General features: G+C 45.1%; 1 protein-coding gene across 1 annotated transcript in view; it reads left to right on the top strand.

The window, feature by feature from the left end:
• LOC107115720 (melatonin receptor type 1C-like) overlaps nucleotides 1-18521 on the top strand; it is a 45676-nt gene extending 27155 nt beyond the window's left edge. The window contains exon 3 of the mRNA XM_015417478.1: nucleotides 17647-18521. Within this exon, the coding sequence (XP_015272964.1) occupies nucleotides 17647-18521 (875 nt within the window). The remainder of the gene's footprint in view (nucleotides 1-17646) is intronic.
• The last annotated feature ends 908 nt before the right edge of the window (nucleotides 18522-19429 follow it).

The raw sequence follows: 19429 nt of genomic DNA, 5'->3' as shown, positions 1-19429 counted from the left end.
GGAATGAGTGGTTTGCAGGCAGCCTTTTTCAGTCCCTGCTGTCTTCTGATGGCAGCAGGAGTCAGGAAGCCCTTCATCTGCCTGAGACTCAGAGTAGACCATACTAACTAGCTGGATCTCAGTGATCTCAGGCCAGTAGTTTTCAGGATGCGTGCCTGGGTTTCTTCCATGCTCACTGAGTTCCTGCGTGAGATGATCAGTGTGTGTGGGGGGGAATCCAGCTTTCCTAAAGCAATTACCTTCTAAAGAGCACAGCTGCATGGGGACTGTTAGGAGAGTTTGCCCTACAGCTGGAGTAGGCAATTCCCAGCATGCATGCTGAGACCAACATGGCAGATCATTTTGCTTGGCTCCCAGGGCCAGATTTCTACCCAAGCAACCAAGGTGCTGGCAGCAGTGTGGGAGAAGGCAACAGGCATGACTTACGCCCGTCATCCAGACCAGCACAGGCATCAACCAAGTTCAAGGCAAATCCCTGAGATGCTAACAATGCCTCAGGGACTTGGTTATTGTAAAGCATGCCTGTCCATGTACAGTTCTCACCACCACCACCCATCTTCTTAGGAAAATGTTGCTTTTTTACACTTGGACCTACTCAAGCTGTAGGGACCATTCTGGGTTCACACAGAGACCCTAAAGACTTGGCTGGTTCTACAGGTGAAGGCTTGGTGCGCGTGTGGATTTTGTGACGAGATAAGTGTTCCTTAGCAGAAAAGCCAAGGGGGGGGGAAACGTTCTTTGAAGGTGGAAGTTGAAAACCAGCCTTGACTAGGCCTCCGAAGAAGGAGCCAGTTCTGCCTTCTAGTTGCTTTGAAACAGAAATGCTAACTTTCAAAGTAAGATAAGCTCGCTTGCAAAATTGCCATGACGATACCATCTCGCTTCAGAAAATTGTCTAGGCAGCAATCATGACGGACAGGAGGAAGCACAATGAGCATATTAATTCTCAATCATTCATGCTTTTGAGAGCTGCTCTCTGAAATGAGAACCTGTTTTATGGCTATGGGACAATGCTACAGTCAAGTCAAGGGAATGAATTCTTAAACCACCAATAAACCACTTTGTTCAAATCAGGCTATAGTCCTGGGTGGGGCGGGGAGGAACAGCAGCCAGACAGACTGTAAATGGGGATGGTGCTGCTTTGGAAGAGCTCTTTGGGAATATGATGCAGGGACAGGGTGGCTCTCTCTGAGTCTATGTAGTAGAGATGGGACTATAAAGATCTCCCCCTTTTTTGATTATTCATATTTCTCTGGTTTTTATAGATTTATTCTTAAGTAATATTTTATTAGGATGTTAGAAAGGCCTGTTATATAGAAGGCTTTCCTCTTGTAGGTCTGATATTGCTAGCAGACAACATAATAGGTACAAAGTTCATGATTCTGTTGTTCCTAAGGGCAAAACCTTGCAATGTCTGGGTCAGAGACGATTTTAGTCTCGTATCAGTAATAAATACTTTTGTTTAGGGTATGAAGAATCCTTGCCCATTATCATTTAGGTTAGGTTAAGTAAACACTTAGGTTTTACGTAGATTTGACGTAGATATGTTTATTTACATCCGACAAATCAGAGGCTTATTACTCGTATTACCATTGTCTTTCGTAACCAATTATGCTTTTTGAATATTGTTTTCTTGATGATGTCAGTCCATGTATAAAATATCATGTATTTCCTGAATATGTTCAGAATATGTTCAAGAAGGAGATGATGATGAAGAAGAAGAAAAAGAAGAAAGTTGTCAATTGTTGATGAGTTATTTGGTCCAATTGTTTTCCTGTTAATTGAAGCATATCTCCTGAATATGCTGAGAAGAAAGTAGTCAATTTTGGATGGACTATTTGGTCCAACTGCTTTCTTGTTAATTGAAATAAAACATAGATCTTCCTCCTCATTTGACTTCATTTTTGACATGGAATCTAATATGTACAACATGTTTGCTTTCAGTAAGTTCTGTTTTCCTGTTTGCAAATAAATGAATATTACAAAGATACCTTAAATCTTTCTCTGTAATGAAACAAGTCCTGTAAAGGAACTGCTCAGTGAAATAGGGTGAGCTACACCCCCCCCATATATATCAATGTTGATAACTTTTAGCAAACTTAGCTCAGTTACTGTCAGAGGTCATTTCGGGGGGGAACGCGGGGGAACACAGTTCCCCCGGGTGAGGTACCGGGGGGCGGGGCACATGACGAAACCCCGCCCCCTGCTTCCGGCCGCCCCACTTCCGGCCCTTATTCAGCCAGGAGGAGGCAGGAGAAGAGGGACGGTAAGTTGCTTCTTCCCTGCCTCTCCCCACCCCTGCCTGCCTGGGGCCAGGGAGGGCCTTCGTGGGGCTTCCTAGCACTCCCGCCGGCCTTGCAGGTCCACCACCGGACCCCTCATGGGGCTCGGCAGTGGACCTGCAAGGCCGGCTGTGGCGGCCGGGACCGTTGGGGGCGGGGTGTGTGGCCTTATGACACACTTCCGATGATGTCAGGGGGTGTGGCATATGCTAATGAGTTATGCTAATGAGTTCCCCTAGCTCTTTTTCTACGAAATGACCCCTGGTTACTGTGGTGTTATTTCCTTCAAAAGCCCAAATAGCCTGGGACCCAGAAACTGTAGACATTACAGACAGGGCTTTACTGTGTTGGCACCTCAGGTGTGTAACACCATCCTTGCCAGTATTCACTTGGCTTTTACCCAGGCCTTTCCTTAAGTGTTTTCTCCATTTGGCCTTTTCAAACAACATTTTCTCAATAGCCTCTTAAGTTTTTTTTTTTTGCAGCCACAAAGTATTAGCACTGTGTCTTAGAACTGATTCTGTGTTTCATTGCTGTTTTGAATGTTTTAGTGGTGCCTGTGGAACACTCAACTATCTATGCTCTTTTATCACTATTCTAAGGCCCCTCTTGTCCTATATGTCATTATAGCAGGGCTATTGGCACAGCCGATTTACAGTGGAGGGCTAGGCAAGTTCCTCCAGTCTAAGCCAGTGTTCCCTCTAAGCTGAGTTAGTGTGAGCTAGTTCACAGTTTTTTAGCCTCCGGCTCACAGACTTTTTGTCTCCGCTCAAGAAGGATTGCTCCAATCCTTCGCTTGCAACTTTAATGCCAGTAGCTCACAAAGTAGAAATTTTGCTCACAGAACTCCACAGTTTAGAGGGAGCACTGGTCTAAGCTCTTTGGCTTCCTGGAGTAATTCTGCATAGGATTGCACTGTTAAGATTGTTAATATTCAGTATATTAGCATTGGTTATTTTAAAGTAATTTGATTTGCCTGTATTTGTATTGTGGAAAATTTAACTTGGAAACTTTCTGGAGAGTGAATGTAACTGAAAGCACAACATGCAGTCCAAAAAGGAACAGGAAAAAATCGTTTATTTTTTATTTTTTAATTTATTGTCGGATTTATACCCCGCCCTCCCCGCAAAGCAGGCTCAGCGCGGCTTCCAATGACATAAATACATGATAAAAAATTTAGCACCTGTGTCATTTTCTTGCAAAAGTCCCCTGTTGCAGTTTTGCAGACAGATTTTAAATCATGAGATGAGTCTAGGAGGAAAGGGTTAAACACACTGTCCCTAGCAACCCTTCCCTGATCTTCAAAACAGCTGCCTGGGGCTGCAGATTAGCATTTAAAACTCTCAGAAGTCCAGAAACATGAATCTTTCTCGTGTCAAATCTGGTTCACAGCCCTTACTGTAATATACGTGCTTCCGAGCTAAAATTCACTCTTGTCAGATGTACCATGAGATTCATCATCTGATTCCATCAGATGTCTTTTTGGTTTTTTTGAGGCATCAAATTTACACAGCTGTGCTGGAATATGCAATGTCATCTTTGTAAGAGTTTTATACAGATGGGTTGTATTGTTATATCCCCAAATTACAGAAGGCTGGAGGGAGAGGGAACGAGGCCAAAAGGAAGGTGTGTTGCAAGTTCTCATTTGCATTGAGATTTGAACTGTGGACTTCCTGGGTCCCTGTTTACTATGCTGCTCCAGCTCTTAATCCAGGCAGCCAAAATCTAATTAAAATGCATCTGTAATGCAAAGCCCTGTTAGAGCTGGCTTCGTTTGGAATAATTATTCTGAAGCCATTTATATTTGAAGTTAATCAGCGACAATTCCGTAACTGCATATTTCAGTGGGATGGATCCTCCTCCACTTTTCCTTGATGGAAATATATGTTTGTTGCTTCTAAAGCACCCATCTCTACAGGCATAATTTCAACACCGATAAGAAGAGCACCAGTGGGTCAGACCAGTGGTCTGTCTAGTCCTACATCCTGTTGCACACAGTGGATAACCAGTTTGCCTTGAAGGGCCAACAAACAGGGCATAGGGGCCTTCTATTGATGTGGCCTCCTTGCACTGGTATTCAGAAGTTTGCTGCCTTTGTATATGGATGTTCCCTTTAGTTGATATGGCTAATAGCCATTCATGAACCTCTCTCAATGGATCTGTCTAGTCCCCTACACTCACGGACATCATTATATTCCCTGGCTGTGAATTCCACAATCTAAGTAGTAATTGTCTGGCCCATATGTTGTAAAGGGAAGTAATGTCTTTTCAAGCAGCTGCTACCTGAGATCCTTTGGACATGTCAGGGACTGAGCTTGGAACATTCTGCCTGTAAAACAGCTCCTTGCCCCATGCATAGTCCACAGTACCTGTGTGCCTTTGTTTACATGGGGCACCAACCAGTCCTGTTGGGGCTTTCCATTTCCCCTTGCAAAATGAGAGAACACCCCCTTCCTCATGGCAGTGCATTGCAAGGGGAGACTGGCCATTTTTCATGGAAGTGTGTCTATTTGTCTTTTGATAGAGGAGCATCTCCAGGGCAGGCCCGTAGCCCGCGTGGGTCCCACGGGGCCGGGGCCCCCCGCTGGTATTGCGGGCCCCCTCCCTCCCGATCCTCTGCTCCCCCTCCCCCCATTGCCGCCGCCTCCGGTATCCTGCAGGCTGCTGGGGCGTCTGCGCCGCCATGGCCCGGAGGGGACAGACAAAGGCGGCGGCGGCGGTAGCAGCGCCGGCACCGCCGAGCAGGAGGCGGAGGAGGGGGAGGGAGGAGCGCGTGGGCGCGGAAAGGGATGGAGCTCTTTTGCCAGGCTTCTGGTTGAGTTGGCAGCTGTTCCCCCTCCTCACTGAGCCTTCCCCTCCAGTGGGTCAAATCTGTATTACCATAGACTGCATCTGTTTTTTGTTTTTGTTTTTTTTTAAAAAAAAATTATTGAAAGATATGCAACAAAACAGCAAAGATAAAAAATGCATTACAAGCAAACAACAGAATATGAAGTGAAAACAGAACTGTAAAATCCAAGAATAGACAAGGAGTAAACAAGATACCCCCAACACATTCCACAGAATAACCGTTGCATCCATCAACATCAACCCACAGTGGGATTAACTTCAGCCCTCTTCATGAACAAAAATGGTGATTGAGCCTGAGAAAGTCATGAAGTGTTCTGTTACCATCTCTATGAACTTTTTTTATGTGGATAAATAGCTAAAAACGGACCCAAGGAATGTAGGAAGCCTTTGATGGAAGAATGTCATTTTCTGACATATAATGAAGAACCCTTGACCAGACCGCGACAAACCGATCATAGCCTTTAGATGTGACCATAGCCGTGTTTTGTGTGACTTGTGTACATTTGTCTAAAATAAACTGATCCCACACTTTTTCAAACCAGGTTTGAATTGAAGGAGGCGAGGGTTGTAAAAATTGAAGGAGGCGGGGTTGTAAAAGGTCCCACAGGGCCCTGATCTCATATGGGAGCTCATTCCACCAGGTAGGACCCAGGGCTAAAAAAGCCCTGGCCCTAGTCGAGGCAAGATGGACGTCCCTGGGGCCGGGGACCACCAGAAGATGTTGGTTGGCAGATTGTAAAGCTTTCAGGGCTCATAGAGGGAGCGGTGATCTCGCAGATATGCAGGCCTCTGGCCATATAGGGCTTTAGAGGTAATCACCAACTCCTTGAAATGGATCCGGTACTCATTAGGCAGCCAGTGCAGTTCGCGCAGCACCAGGTGGATACACATCTGCACAAACTATGAGGTTAACACCCGTGCTGCTGCACTCTGCACCAGCTGAGGCTTCTGGAGCAGAGTCAAGGGCAGCCCCACATAGAGAGAATTACAATAGTCCAATCTGGAAGTGACCACTGCATGGATCAGTGTAGCCAGGGGTTGAGATATGGGGCCAACTGCTTGACCTGTCTCAGATGGAAAAAGGCAGATCTGGCAGTGGCGGCAACCTGGGCCTCCATAGTTAGTGAGGCGTCCAGGAACACCCCCAGGCTCTTCACCTTCAACGCTGGCACCCGTGGGGCCTGTTAAAGGTTGGGAGCCTGATTCCGAATCCCAGTCCCCTGCAACCCAGGATTCAACTTCAGTTTGCTCTGTTGTAACCATCCAGCCACAGCTTGTAGTGCCCTGTCCAGATTTTCTGGGGCAGAGTCCGGGTGGCCATCCATCAGTAGATAGAGCTGGGTGTTGTCAGCATATTGGTGATAGCCCAGCCCGTACGTCCAGATAATCTGGGCAAGGGGGCACATGTAGACATTAAGCAGCATTGGGGAGAGAATCGAACCCTGCAGCATACCACATTCCAGCAGGTGTTGCTGAGATAATTCCCCCCCCCAAGCGCCACTGTCTGTCCCCGACCTTGTAGAAAGGAGGTCAGCCACTGCAGGGCAAGCCCCCTTTTCCCCACATCAGCTAGGTGGTAGGTGAACAGATCATAGTCAACCATATCGAACACTTCCAACAAATCAAGAAGTATCAGCAGCGCCGATTCGCCTTGATCCAGGTGTCTCTGGAGGTCATCCGCTAAGGCAACCAACACCATCTCCATCCCATGGGCAGGTCGAAAACCGGACTGGAAGGAATCCAGTATAAGGATTCCAGTATATTAGCATCCTCCAGGAAAACCTGGAGCTCTGTCACCACTGCCTTCTCCACTACCTTACCCAGAAATAAATAAGCAGAAATAAATTCCGTGAACAGGACAGAAAGGCAGCTGGGAATTTAGGTAATTGATCAGCTGTTGAGAGCAACTGGATTTAATTTTACCTTTTGTGCATAAAAATACTAGCAACTGGATTTAATTTTACCTTTTGTGCACAAAAATGCATTAAGCCAGGACTTAAGGTAGAAGAAGACATCAGGAGCTTTGAGGGTGAGAGGTAATGGGGACTTCTCAGTCAATCTCATTGCTTAAAAGGAGACCTGAAGGAGACAAGTAGCAGGAAGTGGGATGTGTGTGTGTGCGTTTGTGTGTGCGCAACGGACCATTTTCCCATCAAGCTGCAACTGCCTTCTTCAGTGGCAGCCTGATCTTTGGCACAGAACTGAGCCTCCTCCAGGAGGGAGAATCAAAGCCGGGGCTTACTCTGCATGACTGCCTGGCTAATCCTTAAAAGGATTCCATTCCTGAAGGCATGTTCCCAAGCCCATCTTCTTATGTGAGCTCACAGACAAGGCCACCAGCCCTCCCAGGGCGGAGGTAAATAATTGCTGCTAAGATGATGCAGTAAACTGAACTCCCCACCACCACCCGAAGAGAAACTTGCTGATAACTCTTACTGGACTGCTGGTTCACACGGCCGCTACTGCTTTTCATCAGCAGGTGAATAATACTATTGGCTGCATTCTGACATCTCAGTAAACACACTCCTCTCTTGCTGCTTCCCCTGATATAAAACCGAACACTCCAAAAGGCTGCAGAATGTCTCCAAATGCTTAACCCACCTCTTTTTGATGGTGCACACTCTTCTGTCCGGATGGCCTAATAACACAGATTGACGATGCTCCCCCATCAGCTCCTCATTCTGCTATAAAGATAGTGGAGTAAACAAGCATTAAATGCCAGGAGCTGTATACATGTCCAGGGGGTAGAGTGGAAGAATGTGGGATTGCTTGACTGTGTTGAACAGTTTCAACTTTGGCAAAGTGACTGTCTGGCATAATGGCATGCTGTGCCCCCCAACTGTTTATGCCACTTGGGCTAGCCATGCCACAAAGTGGCCAGGCAGAATCTATGCCCTTTTCTGGAACTGGAGGGTCTGCAACAATGGCTCCACCCAGGCCCGTATACCCCTCCCACTTATTTATTTATTTATTACATTTATACCCCGTCCTCCCAGCCATGGCCGGCTCAGGGTGGCTTACAACATCACTTGCAGCCAGGGTGGCTTACAACAGCACTTGAGCGGCTGCCATCACTGCTTCTTTCTCATTTCAGCTTTCCTTGGCTCCCTGCCTGTGCCATCTCACTCCTCCTGCTGCTCCTCAGCCTGGTCCAGTGCTGCTCCTGTCTCTCCAGGCTGTCACCCAACACCGAGTCCCCCACCTCCCCCCAAACGCTGCACCCACCTCTCCCTCCCTCGCACCCCCACTCACCCTCTGCCTGCCCTCCCATGCTGTCAGCTCCACTGTATAATCTGCCCCCTTGTTGCCCCCCCAACCCAAAAATTTCTAGCTACAGGCCTGTCTCCACCACTTGACTTGCTGTTGCTGCTGTATGACCTGAGATTCAGGCAAAGGGCTCTTTAACCCCTTCTCCCTCAGTTAGTTTGGACAGTGTCAGTGGCTTTGGCAGAGCGATGAAGCCACCTCAGCTGCTTACTATCATTGGTATCCATCTTGGCTTATGTGCAGGAATGAGCAGCTGAGGGTTGTAATAACCAGGGGCACTTTGTGAAAGTATCTCTTGCTTTTCATGTGGCAAGAGAGGCAGGTAAAGAGGTCTTTGCTTATGCTTCATCATGGGATAAAATGGCTGAATGCACAGTTATGCATGTGGAAGGGGTGCTTGGGGGCTACGGTCATGATTATATAGAAATCTCTTGGGGGCTGATTTTAATACTAGGTCCTTCAGTTGCTTTAGTTCTAGCCTATGCATTTCTAAGTTGTGTAGTCAAAACAGCTCTGAAACAAGTATTTTTACATAAGCAGTAGAATGAAGTGGGCGCAAGGTCCTAAAGTGGTGGAATGGACTGTACTACTTTTTGCTGCAGTGGGGCGCTCGTATTTCTGAAGGCTCCCCTACATTTTTTTTAACCCTCTTTAGAGTAGAAAAAGATCCCAATAAAGAGAGGGCTGAGTGAGACTTTTTCTCCCTGTTGAGACAATTGTGGTGCTTACGGGGTTCCCCCCCTGCCATTGAGAAATAGCATCCGTTATCTGTTTTCCAAAGTGTGACAGTCCATTCTTCCCCTGGAATATATGAATGTGCCTTTTACAGAATTGGACCACAGGTCTGTCTAGCTCAGTGTCGACCTCTGACTGACAGTGGCTCCCCAAGGGAAAAGTGGCTCCCCAGAGAAAAGTGTTTCTCAGTGATTGCAGTTCTGGAATTGGAGATGCCAGGGATTGAACCTGGGACCTTGTAGGTGCAAAGCATGTGCTCCACTGCTGAGCCACTAGGTTTCATTCTACTGCAGGAGTAGGCTGGAGTGAAATAAGATTATTTGCATGATCCTTGTATTGCTGCAGCTTTAAAAAGAATGTGGTGATCCCACACAGTGCAGTACTTCATAGCTCTCGATTGCCTGTTCAACAGATTTAATTCAGCGGCTGAGGCCAAGCTAGCCATTGATTAATTAAGATTTATTGCTTCCTGGTGGAATTGTAAACTGTATCAAGGCCATGTCGGCTATTTTTTTTTAGTCCTCTGCTTAGCCCTCATTCATATTTTCCTGCTATCAGATCAAAGCAGTTTCTAGAGTGAGAGTTTGAATAATCTGGAATGATTATCACATTAATACTTGGCCACACTTGGCCTTGCTAATTGCTCAAGAACAATTCTTAGAAGACTGGCATAATTACCTGTATTCAGTGGTGCTGAAGCAGGTGAAGAAGTTGAATAATTTCCCTTATATATAAAAGCCGAATGGTGGTGGCACTTCTCTAGAACATTCCACACGCTCCGGAATTGGTTGGCGCCCTGGTGTGTCACTCAGAATCTGTCCCTATCCACTGGCTGCATTGCTTGAGTCTCGCTTCCAACATTCTAAACAGTTTGCTGTTCTGAGGTAAAATGTGTCCAATCTCCAGGTGAGGGCTGGAGATCACTCAGAATTGCAACTGCTTTCCAGATGGCAGAGATCAGTTCCCCTGGAGAAAATGGTGGGCTCTGTATCCTTATATGCTGCTGAGGTTGCCCCCGTATGACAGCCAATGTGACGTAGCAGTCAGGGCTTCCGAGCACGGGAGAGGCTGCAGGTGTGTGGGGGGGTGGAAAGCTGAAGAGTGAGGGGGAAAGAAAGGTAGGTTGATGATTGGCTGGGAAGGCGATAGGGTTGCTAACTCCAGGTGGGAAATTCCTGGAGATGTGAGGGATGGAGCCTGGAGAGGGTGAGGCTTCAGGAGGCGTGGGACCTCGGACAGGTACAAAACCATAGACTCCACCCTCCAAACCAACCATTCCCTTCTGGGAAACCATCGTTGCCAATCTCCACATGAGGGCTTGAGATCACTCAAAATTACAATTGTTCTTTAGGTAGCAGAGATCAGTTCCTCTGGAGAACATGGTGGACTCAGTGTCATTATACCCTGCTGAGGTCGCCACAGCAAATTGACACTGAGTGTCCAAGGCCAGGGCATCCGCCCAGAGCCTCTTTCTAGAGGCCGTTGTATTTATTTCCACAACGAGCCTTTTCCTAGTTAATAATAATTATCATATGACAGTGTGTAGTATAGCCAGGAGATCCTGCCTGGCAGCCAGACGTTCTAGCTCTTTTAGCATTACGCACCAATAGGTGGCGAATTTGACTTGTTTTTAAGGCAAGAGATGTTTTAGAGGTGGTTTGCGATTGTCTGCCTCTGCATCACAACCCTGGTATTCCTTGGAGGTTGCCCATCCAAATACTAGTCAGGGCTGACCTTGCTTAGCTTCCGAGATCTGACAAAATCTGGGCTATCTAGATCAGGGCTAAAGTAGTTGAATTTGAATATGATGCATTTCACTAAGGGATGCTAGGGAGCCAGCATGATGTAGGGGTTAGAGTATCAGGCTAGGATATGGCGGACCTGGTTTGAATTCTCACTCTGCCATGGAAGCTCACTGGGTGATCTTGGGCCAGTCACATGCTGTGAGCCTAACATACCTTGCAGGATTGTTGTGAGGATAAAATGGAGGAGAAGAAAACCATGTAAACAACTTTGGGTGACCATTAGGGAGAAAGGTGGGTTTTAAATGAAGTAAATAAAATAATTTACTAAATCCAACTATTCTCTTGGAAAAGCAGATTTTATGTCTATTTTGTGTCATAGACTGGACCCAGCTGAAAGGCAGAGACACAAACATGTGATTTTTCATTGCAAGCAGCAATTCCAGTTAGGTGAACGACAATTCCCATTATATTAATTAATCTGAGTACCTTAATACTGGTCTTGGAATGTGCTTCTCACAGTATGTTCATCAGGATATAGCTAATTTGGAAAAGATTCAGAGGAAAGCTTTGGGTATAGAGAGCCAGTGTGGTGTAGTGGTTTGAGTGCTGGACTACGATCTGGGAAACGCAGGTTCAAATCCCTGCTCTGCCATAGAAGCTTAATGGATGAGCTTGGGCCAGTTATACACTTTCAGCCTAACCCCTCAGGGTTGTTGTGAGGCGAAAAATGGAGGATAGGAGACTGATGAAAGCTACTTTGGGTCCCTGCAGGGGTTATAAATGAAGTATATATAAGGTATTAAATGAAGTAAATACATAAATAAAAGAGTCCAGAAGCTCAGTACCACTGGGTGCATTTAGCATACAAGGAATACTGTTGTGGACTCCTTAAGTCTTCTTGGGAGCATGTCAGAAAGAAGAGGGGAACAGGATTCCACAGACTTAACCAACAGGTATCCCAGAGTCTAGATGACAGTGTGCAGGAGAGGGGGGACTCAGCATGAAGACTCAGCAGCAGCTAATATATTTATAATGTTAGGGGGGAAATTCTAGGTTTATAAAATAGTAGTAGCCATTAAGTTTTATCAGGAAGTTTTGATAAGTGGCCATAATTAGGGAAACAGGCGGAGCAAAACTAAATGTGGATTTAGTGGCATTGGCACTACCCCCTGTGGTGTGATCACATTAAAGAAAGCTAAAGGCAAGAAACAGCAGGAGATGCCAAAGAGGATTTGATTTAGAGAAACGGCACCTTCATTTCATCTCCTAAAGCTTACTGCACAGAGCTGTAAAAATAAGATTAGCTGAGACTGAAAGGGCACAAAGGTGTCCGGCATGGGACAGATAGACTTTATTTGGAAGAAGAGCTAAAAAGCTTTCCTCTGAATGTACAACTCCATGGATTGAGCAGCAGCTTAGCCAAAGCTTTTTTGAGTTTTTGAATGGTTTTTAGAACAACAAATATACACTGGGTATTACATGTGTATTCCCCCTTTCTAAGGATAGCACAAATTGGTTATCCCAATTTTCCCCTCACAAGAACCCTGTGAAGTATGGTTGGGCTGAGAGACAGTGCCCTGGTTCCAGTTCAGACCACAGGTGGGGACTGACAGGCCTCTGTAAAAAAATAAAAAAAATCCAGATTTTAAAATTACGAGGAAGGTTGTAGCCTGCTTTCCCCCACCATCTGGGCATGCTAGTCGTCTGTACTACGATATGTAAGTTTTTTTGTATGTGTGAGGAAGTGTTCTGTCATGGGAGCCCTCACCTGCAGTCTGAAGTGGTACAATCTAAGAACTAGGGATGCCAGCCTCCAGGTGGGGCCTGGGGATCCCCTGGAATTACAGCTCACCTCCAGTCTACAGAGATCAGTTCCCCTGGAGGAAATGGATGCTTTGGAAGGTTCTCAAACTCTTGTATACTGGGTATCTAAGGCTTGTTGTGCTGTGTATAAAGGTACAGGGGAACAAGCAAGGAAGGCATGTTAGGTGCTCCACCTTTTAGGTGGGATGGCATAAGGGATGGGAATGTGGTAGAAGTTGCTGCCCCCTCCCCTAATCCTAGGGTTGCCAGCCCCCAGGTCCAGGCGGGGGATCCTCCACTTTTGGGGTCATCTCCCAGCCGCCGGCCAACTGACTGTCAGGGGAGACTCTGTCCCCAACCAGTGATGCCCCCACACAAAGTTGCCGATGTGATGACATCATGCAGAAGTGATGTCATCATGCCAGGGACATCACACAGGGATGCTCTGGTTTGAGGGCAATTTTACCATAGAGTTTTGCCCTTAAACCAAAGCATCCCATGTGACATCCATGACATGATGACATCACTTCTGTGTGAGGTCATCGCGTTGGCAATGTTGCATGGTGATGTTACTGTTTGGTGGCAGAGCCCCTCCCCCTCCTGGAAGGCTCCCTTCTTCCCCCCACCAGTGAGAGGTAAGCACCTTGCAACCCTACCTCATCTGCTGCCCAAATCCACTGCCTGCCCCCTTACTTCACCTCACTGTAGAGCCAACCATGAGTCCAGCTTGGCTTGTTCACTGGAGGCTTTTTAACAGCCTCAGTAGGAATTCCTTCAGATTTCAACAGAAGCTATAGCTGAAACTTGGGTTGCCAGATAGGGCTGTGATTAAGAAATCACTGTGCCAAAGACAGGTCCCAAGTCAGAATCCTTTTGGAATGATTGGCTTCCTCATGAAAATATTGACTGACAACTTGATAGCTCAGCTCTCAAGGTTGAACTGAGTTTGTCCAGAGCTGTGGCTTGAATTCCTGTGACCTTTCTTTCTGCCCCATTGGTATTCGTAAATGCATTCCAAGTCATTTTATTTTGTCAGAAGAATTGGAACTTCACTGAGGCACAAAGCAAGGATGTCCTTTATCTCTTTTACTATTTGTGATCGTAATAGAGACACTTGGTATTGTTATTAAGAAGTAAAATAGAAGTTTGCGGGGTCCGGATGGGGCAAGATAATTTCAAACTCTCTCTATTTGCGAATGATCTAGCTCTGTCTATCACAAAGCTTTTTGAGTTCTTGTCAGTTGTGTTAAGGATTTTGCATTCTTTTTTTGAGGGGGTGTTAATTTAAAGAAATCAAGCTTGATGGGTATTAACATGGATGTATCTCAGGGGAAAAAAACTTGCTCATTTAATAGGCATCCCATGGAATTGTTGTCCTATTAGATATCTGGGGATTTGGGTGCAGGAAGATATGAGTAAAGTTGTGGTTGTTAATCGTATGAAACTTCTCTCAGAATTAGAAATTTAGTCAAACAAATGGAGATTACCTTCAATATCTTGGTTGGGGAGGATTGCTACTATCAAAAGTATACGTTTGATAAATAAAATGTCTGTGTTACTAAAGCTATTGTTTTTATTCATGAATATTCCCATAACAATCAATCTGAGAATATTAAAAAGTTGGCAAAAGTGGATCCTTCAGTTTATCTGGCAAAACAAACCCCCTAGAGTTTCTGCTAGAATCTTATATCAGAAGCCTTTGTATGGCAGGCTGGGTGTGCCTAATATTTATCTTTATTATCAAGCTGTTAGATTAAGCTTGCTATTAAGGTAGTTTATGCCAGATAAGAATTTGAGTGCTGTTGAAAAAGTAATCAACAGGAATTTGTCAGCTATTGTTTGATTTGTTGACAAGAAAAAGAAATATAAGTTTGAGAGTATTAAGGCCGACTTAAACGTTTGGAGGAAATGGAGGCCATTATTGAATCCTGATCTATCACCATTAACATCTGTTTTTAATAATAAGGAGATGTGAGCCTTCTAGGAGATACTCAGCTATGGAAGAAAACTAATCTGTCTACAATTGAAAGCCTATTAAGCAATAAGGGGATTTACTCTTATGATCAAATTGTAGCTAAAATGGAGAAAGATCACAATTATTTCAGTTCTTCCAGAGTAGGCATATCATTTCAACATTGATTCAGAAGCATGGCAAATGCCAGCAAAAAACAACTTTTGAAAAAATGACTAAAAGCTCGGTACCTGGGAAAGTGCATGCTTTGTATATATTAATTTTGAATCAAGAGGTAGCATTTGATAAACACTTGAGGAAATGGGAACAATGACTGGGAGAATGTGAGTGAGCATGGATTTGGGAGCAAATACCAAAGAAGTTGATCTCCAGTGACTGTAAAGAGAACTTTAATAAGATCCTGTACAATACCTAACTCTATATAAATTGGCTTGAAGATATCTGTTGGAAATGTCATTCTCTAGGGGCAAACCAATTCCACATCTTTTGGGACTCTACAGAAATACAGAGGTTTTGGTTGTCAGCTAATTAATTAATTAATTATCGTATGGCATTGTGTGTGGAATAGCCAGGAGATCCTAAGATTGTCTGGCAGCCAGAAGTTCTAAGTCTTTAGTGTTACGCACCACTAGGTGGTGAACTAGACTTGCCTGCCTCTGCATCACGACCCTGGTATTCCTCAGAGGTTGCCCATTCAAATACTAGCCAAGGCTGACCCTGCTGAGCTTCCAAGATCTGATGGGATTGGGCTAGCCAGTGTCGGAAATAACTCATGAGAGTATTTATTTATTTATTTATGACTTATTTATTAATTAAATTTATGGATTGCTCAATCCCTGAGTTCACAGGGCTCTGGGTGATGTACAATAGCAAATAAAATACGACCTAAACGTCACTAAGTCACAATAATAAATCATTCAATACAATCTTAAAAACAGTTTCTAGGTGGTGTCTATGAATCAAATTTTAAGCCAGTTCTGAACTGTGTTGCTGCCTCGCTGGCAGGGTAGGGAGGAGGCCAAAAGAAAAGAAAAGAAAAGAAAAGGAAAGGAAAGGAAAGGAAAGGAAAAGATGGAATAAAGGAGAGGGTGCCCGCCATGATAGATCCCATCACTGCCCTCAACCAAAAGCTTGGCGGAACATCTCTGCCTTGCGGGCCCTGAGGAATTGCATTAAGTCCTGCAGGGCCCTGATGTTATTTGGCAGAGAGTTCCACCAGGTCAAGGCCAGAGCTGAAAATGCCCTGGCTCTGGTCAAGGACAGCCAGATATCTTTTGGGCCAGGGATCGCCAGCAGATTAGTCTCAGCAGAGCTAATGCTCTTTGGAGAACATACCAGGGGAGGCAGTCCCGAAGATATGTGGGTCCCTGACCGCTCACAGCCTTAAAAGGGTCAGTACCAAAACCTTGAACCTGACTCGATACTCCACTGGAAGCCAGTGTAGTTAGCGCAGCACAAGTTAAATGTGTGCTGTCTGTGACATTCCCATCAGGACTCGCACCACTGCATTCTGGATTAGTTGAAGTTTCTGGTTCAGTCTCAAGGGCAGACCAGCATAGAGCGAATTACAGTAGTGAGATCCCCTTTGACCCTAAAGTCATCCATGATTCTATTTTAAAGATCTGATCAAAGATACCGATCTGACGTTGGTGACTAATCTTACAGTTGCTGCTAGAATGTGTATTGGCAGCTACTGGAATTTGCGGCTTGGCTTGCAGGTGTGCACCACCCCCTTCTTCTTCCCAAAAACATTTAAAGGGATTCTTTAAATGCTTTGGGGAAGAAGCGAGGGATGGCGTGCGTCCCTCTTCCTCCCTCCTGCAAGATTTAAAGGGCCATCCAGCTGATCGACGGGCCACATGCTCCCCTCCAATCAGCTGAAGGGCCCTTTAAATATTGCAGGAGGGGAGGGAGAGGAGTGGCTGCTGGTGGGCGAGCTTGGGGGCGGGGCTTCCCCTGCTGGCCAGCTGGCCGCCAGCAGATTGAAGCTCCCAAAACCGGGGGAACCCCCGCCGGGATTTGGGGGATGGCAACCCTAATTATAGAGTTTGAAAATATTGTATACAAACTATACAATATAGTTATCTGGTTGTTTATGTATATGTATACAAACTATACAGTATAGTTATCTGGTTGTTTATGGTCTGAGTAACATACTACATAGTTTTCAGATCTCACAGATGTTCGAGGAAAGTGCCTTTCTACTTGCTAACAATTTTGCCACCTCTAAGATATTAGTCACTTTGAAAAGTTAATTTTGTGTTAAAACTGTACAAGGAAAACACCTTAAAAATACAAAGAAATAACCAAGCATTTTTGTTCTGCTTGGCTTTGCAAGTCTATATGGCTGTTGTAAGCCACAACAGGGAAAACATTCAGGTGTAATGTTCTGTGGTTTTATGGAACAGTTGTTGGGAAAAGTTCACAACTGTTGATTATATAGATTTTTATCCCTAGTATAATTATTACTGCTGTTTTAGTTTGTTTTTGCTTTCATGAAAATGATCATATAATCTAATATATGTATTAGTTTTTATGAAAATAAAGATAAATTTGAAAGTCATTTTATTTTGATCATTTCAACTCTGTGCAATATTTTCACTATGGATTATTATATCCTTGCGTACCATGGACCCTTACTAACAGTGCAGTCTTAAACAGAGTTACACCTTTCTAGGCTTATTGATTTAAGATTATTTAGGTGGGTGTAACTCTGTTTAGGAATGCACTGTAAATCCATTAAATATGTAGAGTTTTATGCAATGACTAACAGCCCCTGGTAGATATGTGCATCCACAGCTTAGTGTACATGGAAGCTTGCTTCTATGCTGGAAATGCTATTGGTGGATCAGGATGAATGTATTCATTGGCTTTTATTCCTAGTTTTACTCTAGATTGTTGGCTTTCATCCCCTTTTATGGGTTGTGATAATTCACTACATAACTAGATCTTCCAGTTCTTTAACCGTTTCTTTGTTTTCCCCACTGCATAGGCAATCTTTTTGTCGTCAGTTTGTCTGTGGCAGACCTCGTGGTGGCAATATACCCCTACCCTCTCATCTTAAGAGCCATCTTCCACAATGAATGGACAATGGGTGACATCCACTGCCAGATCAGTGGCTTCCTCATGGGCTTAAGCGTCATTGGTTCCATTTTCAACATCACAGCCATAGCAATCAACAGGTACTGTTATATTTGCCACAGCCTCTGGTATGACAGACTCTTTAATCTGAAGAACACCTACTGCTACCTTTGCCTGACGTGGCTGCTCACACTGGTGGCAATCGTGCCAAACTTCTTTGTGGGCTCCCTGCAGTATGATCGTCGGATTTATTCCTGCACTTTTGCTCAGACAGTCAGCATGTCATACACCATCGCTGTGGTGGCCATTCACTTCATCATCCCTCTGAGCATAGTGACTTTTTGCTACCTCCGAATTTGGATTTTGGTGATCCAAGTCAAACACCGGGTGAGGCAAGACTGCAAGCAAAGGCTAAGAGCAGTGGACATCCGGAACTTCTTGACTATGTTTGTGGTGTTTGTCCTCTTTGCAGTTTGCTGGGGGCCACTGAACTTCATTGGCCTGGCTGTCTCCATTAATCCTTCCAAAATAGTACCGCAGATTCCAGAGTGGCTTTTTGTAGTAAGCTACTTCATGGCTTATTTTAACAGCTGCCTCAATGCCGTGATATACGGCCTTCTCAACCAGAACTTCCGGAATGAGTACAAAAGAATCTTGATTGCTCTGTGGACTCCCCGGCTCTTGTTTGTCGATGTGTCCAAAGGTGGGACAGAGGGAATGAAAAGCAAACCATCTCCGGTGGTGACAAACAACAACAACAACAATCAGGCTGAAATTGACTTGTGAATAAAAGGACAATGGTTTAATTTAGTTATGTTTGATTACACTATGTCAAACATTTTCTACTTATGCTCTTCCAGGGCTTAATGTTGCTGGTCCTTGCTCATACAAATAATCCCCCCCCCTTTTCTCTTTTTAAAATGGTGGCCTAATTGCTGTGGTTTATAGAAGCTGCTTTGTGGTTTATTAGGGCTATTGGCTGAGCGTGTGAGGTGTTAAGTCCCTGGATCCAATCTGAGTTCAGCCACCAACACAGTTGAGGTTGGGTCCAGACTAAATCTTCCACTAGTGGAAACAGAGGTGTAATTTCATCCAGTTTCCACCTTCTGCTGCAGATTTGCCTGCCATACCCTTGATAAGGGCCCCCTGTCCTCAGGAACAGCATTTCAGAAAGATCTAAGGGCTGCAGTGTGTGGGTGTGTGTGGGGGGTTCAACTGACAAATGGTGCCTTCCATTAGAGGAAAATTTAGTCTTAATCCAAGCCTTCTTCTAAATTCATTGAAGTCAATGGATTTAGAAGGGTGTAGCTCTGCTTAGAATGGTACTGTAAGTGGTGTTAGGCAAGCGGCTCTCCTCTCAGCTCCCAATCCACTGAAGTCATGGGTCTGAACAAGGATTTGCAAGATGGCACTTGCCAGTTTTGTTTTTTGGATGCTATTCTCCGTAACATGCCTGATGGGTTCTGAATGCATTCATCACACACATGCTTTTTGCCGTATGTGATGGGGAGAATTCCAGGAAGAGTGCACGCAGCCCTAGATGATACATAAAGGAACCTGGTTGACAAAGACATAAGAACATAAGAGACGCCAATGTTGGATCAGGCCAAAGGCCCATCCAGCCCAACACTCTGTATCACACAGTGGCCAGAAATACCAGTGCCATCAAGAGGTCCACCAGTGGGGCCAGGACA

Source organism: Gekko japonicus, unplaced genomic scaffold, assembly GCF_001447785.1.
Source record: "Gekko japonicus isolate JY-2015 unplaced genomic scaffold, Gekko_japonicus_V1.1 scaffold3545, whole genome shotgun sequence".
Lineage (NCBI taxonomy): Eukaryota > Metazoa > Chordata > Lepidosauria > Squamata > Gekkonidae > Gekko > Gekko japonicus.
This window is presented reverse-complemented; position numbering and strand designations above follow the sequence as displayed.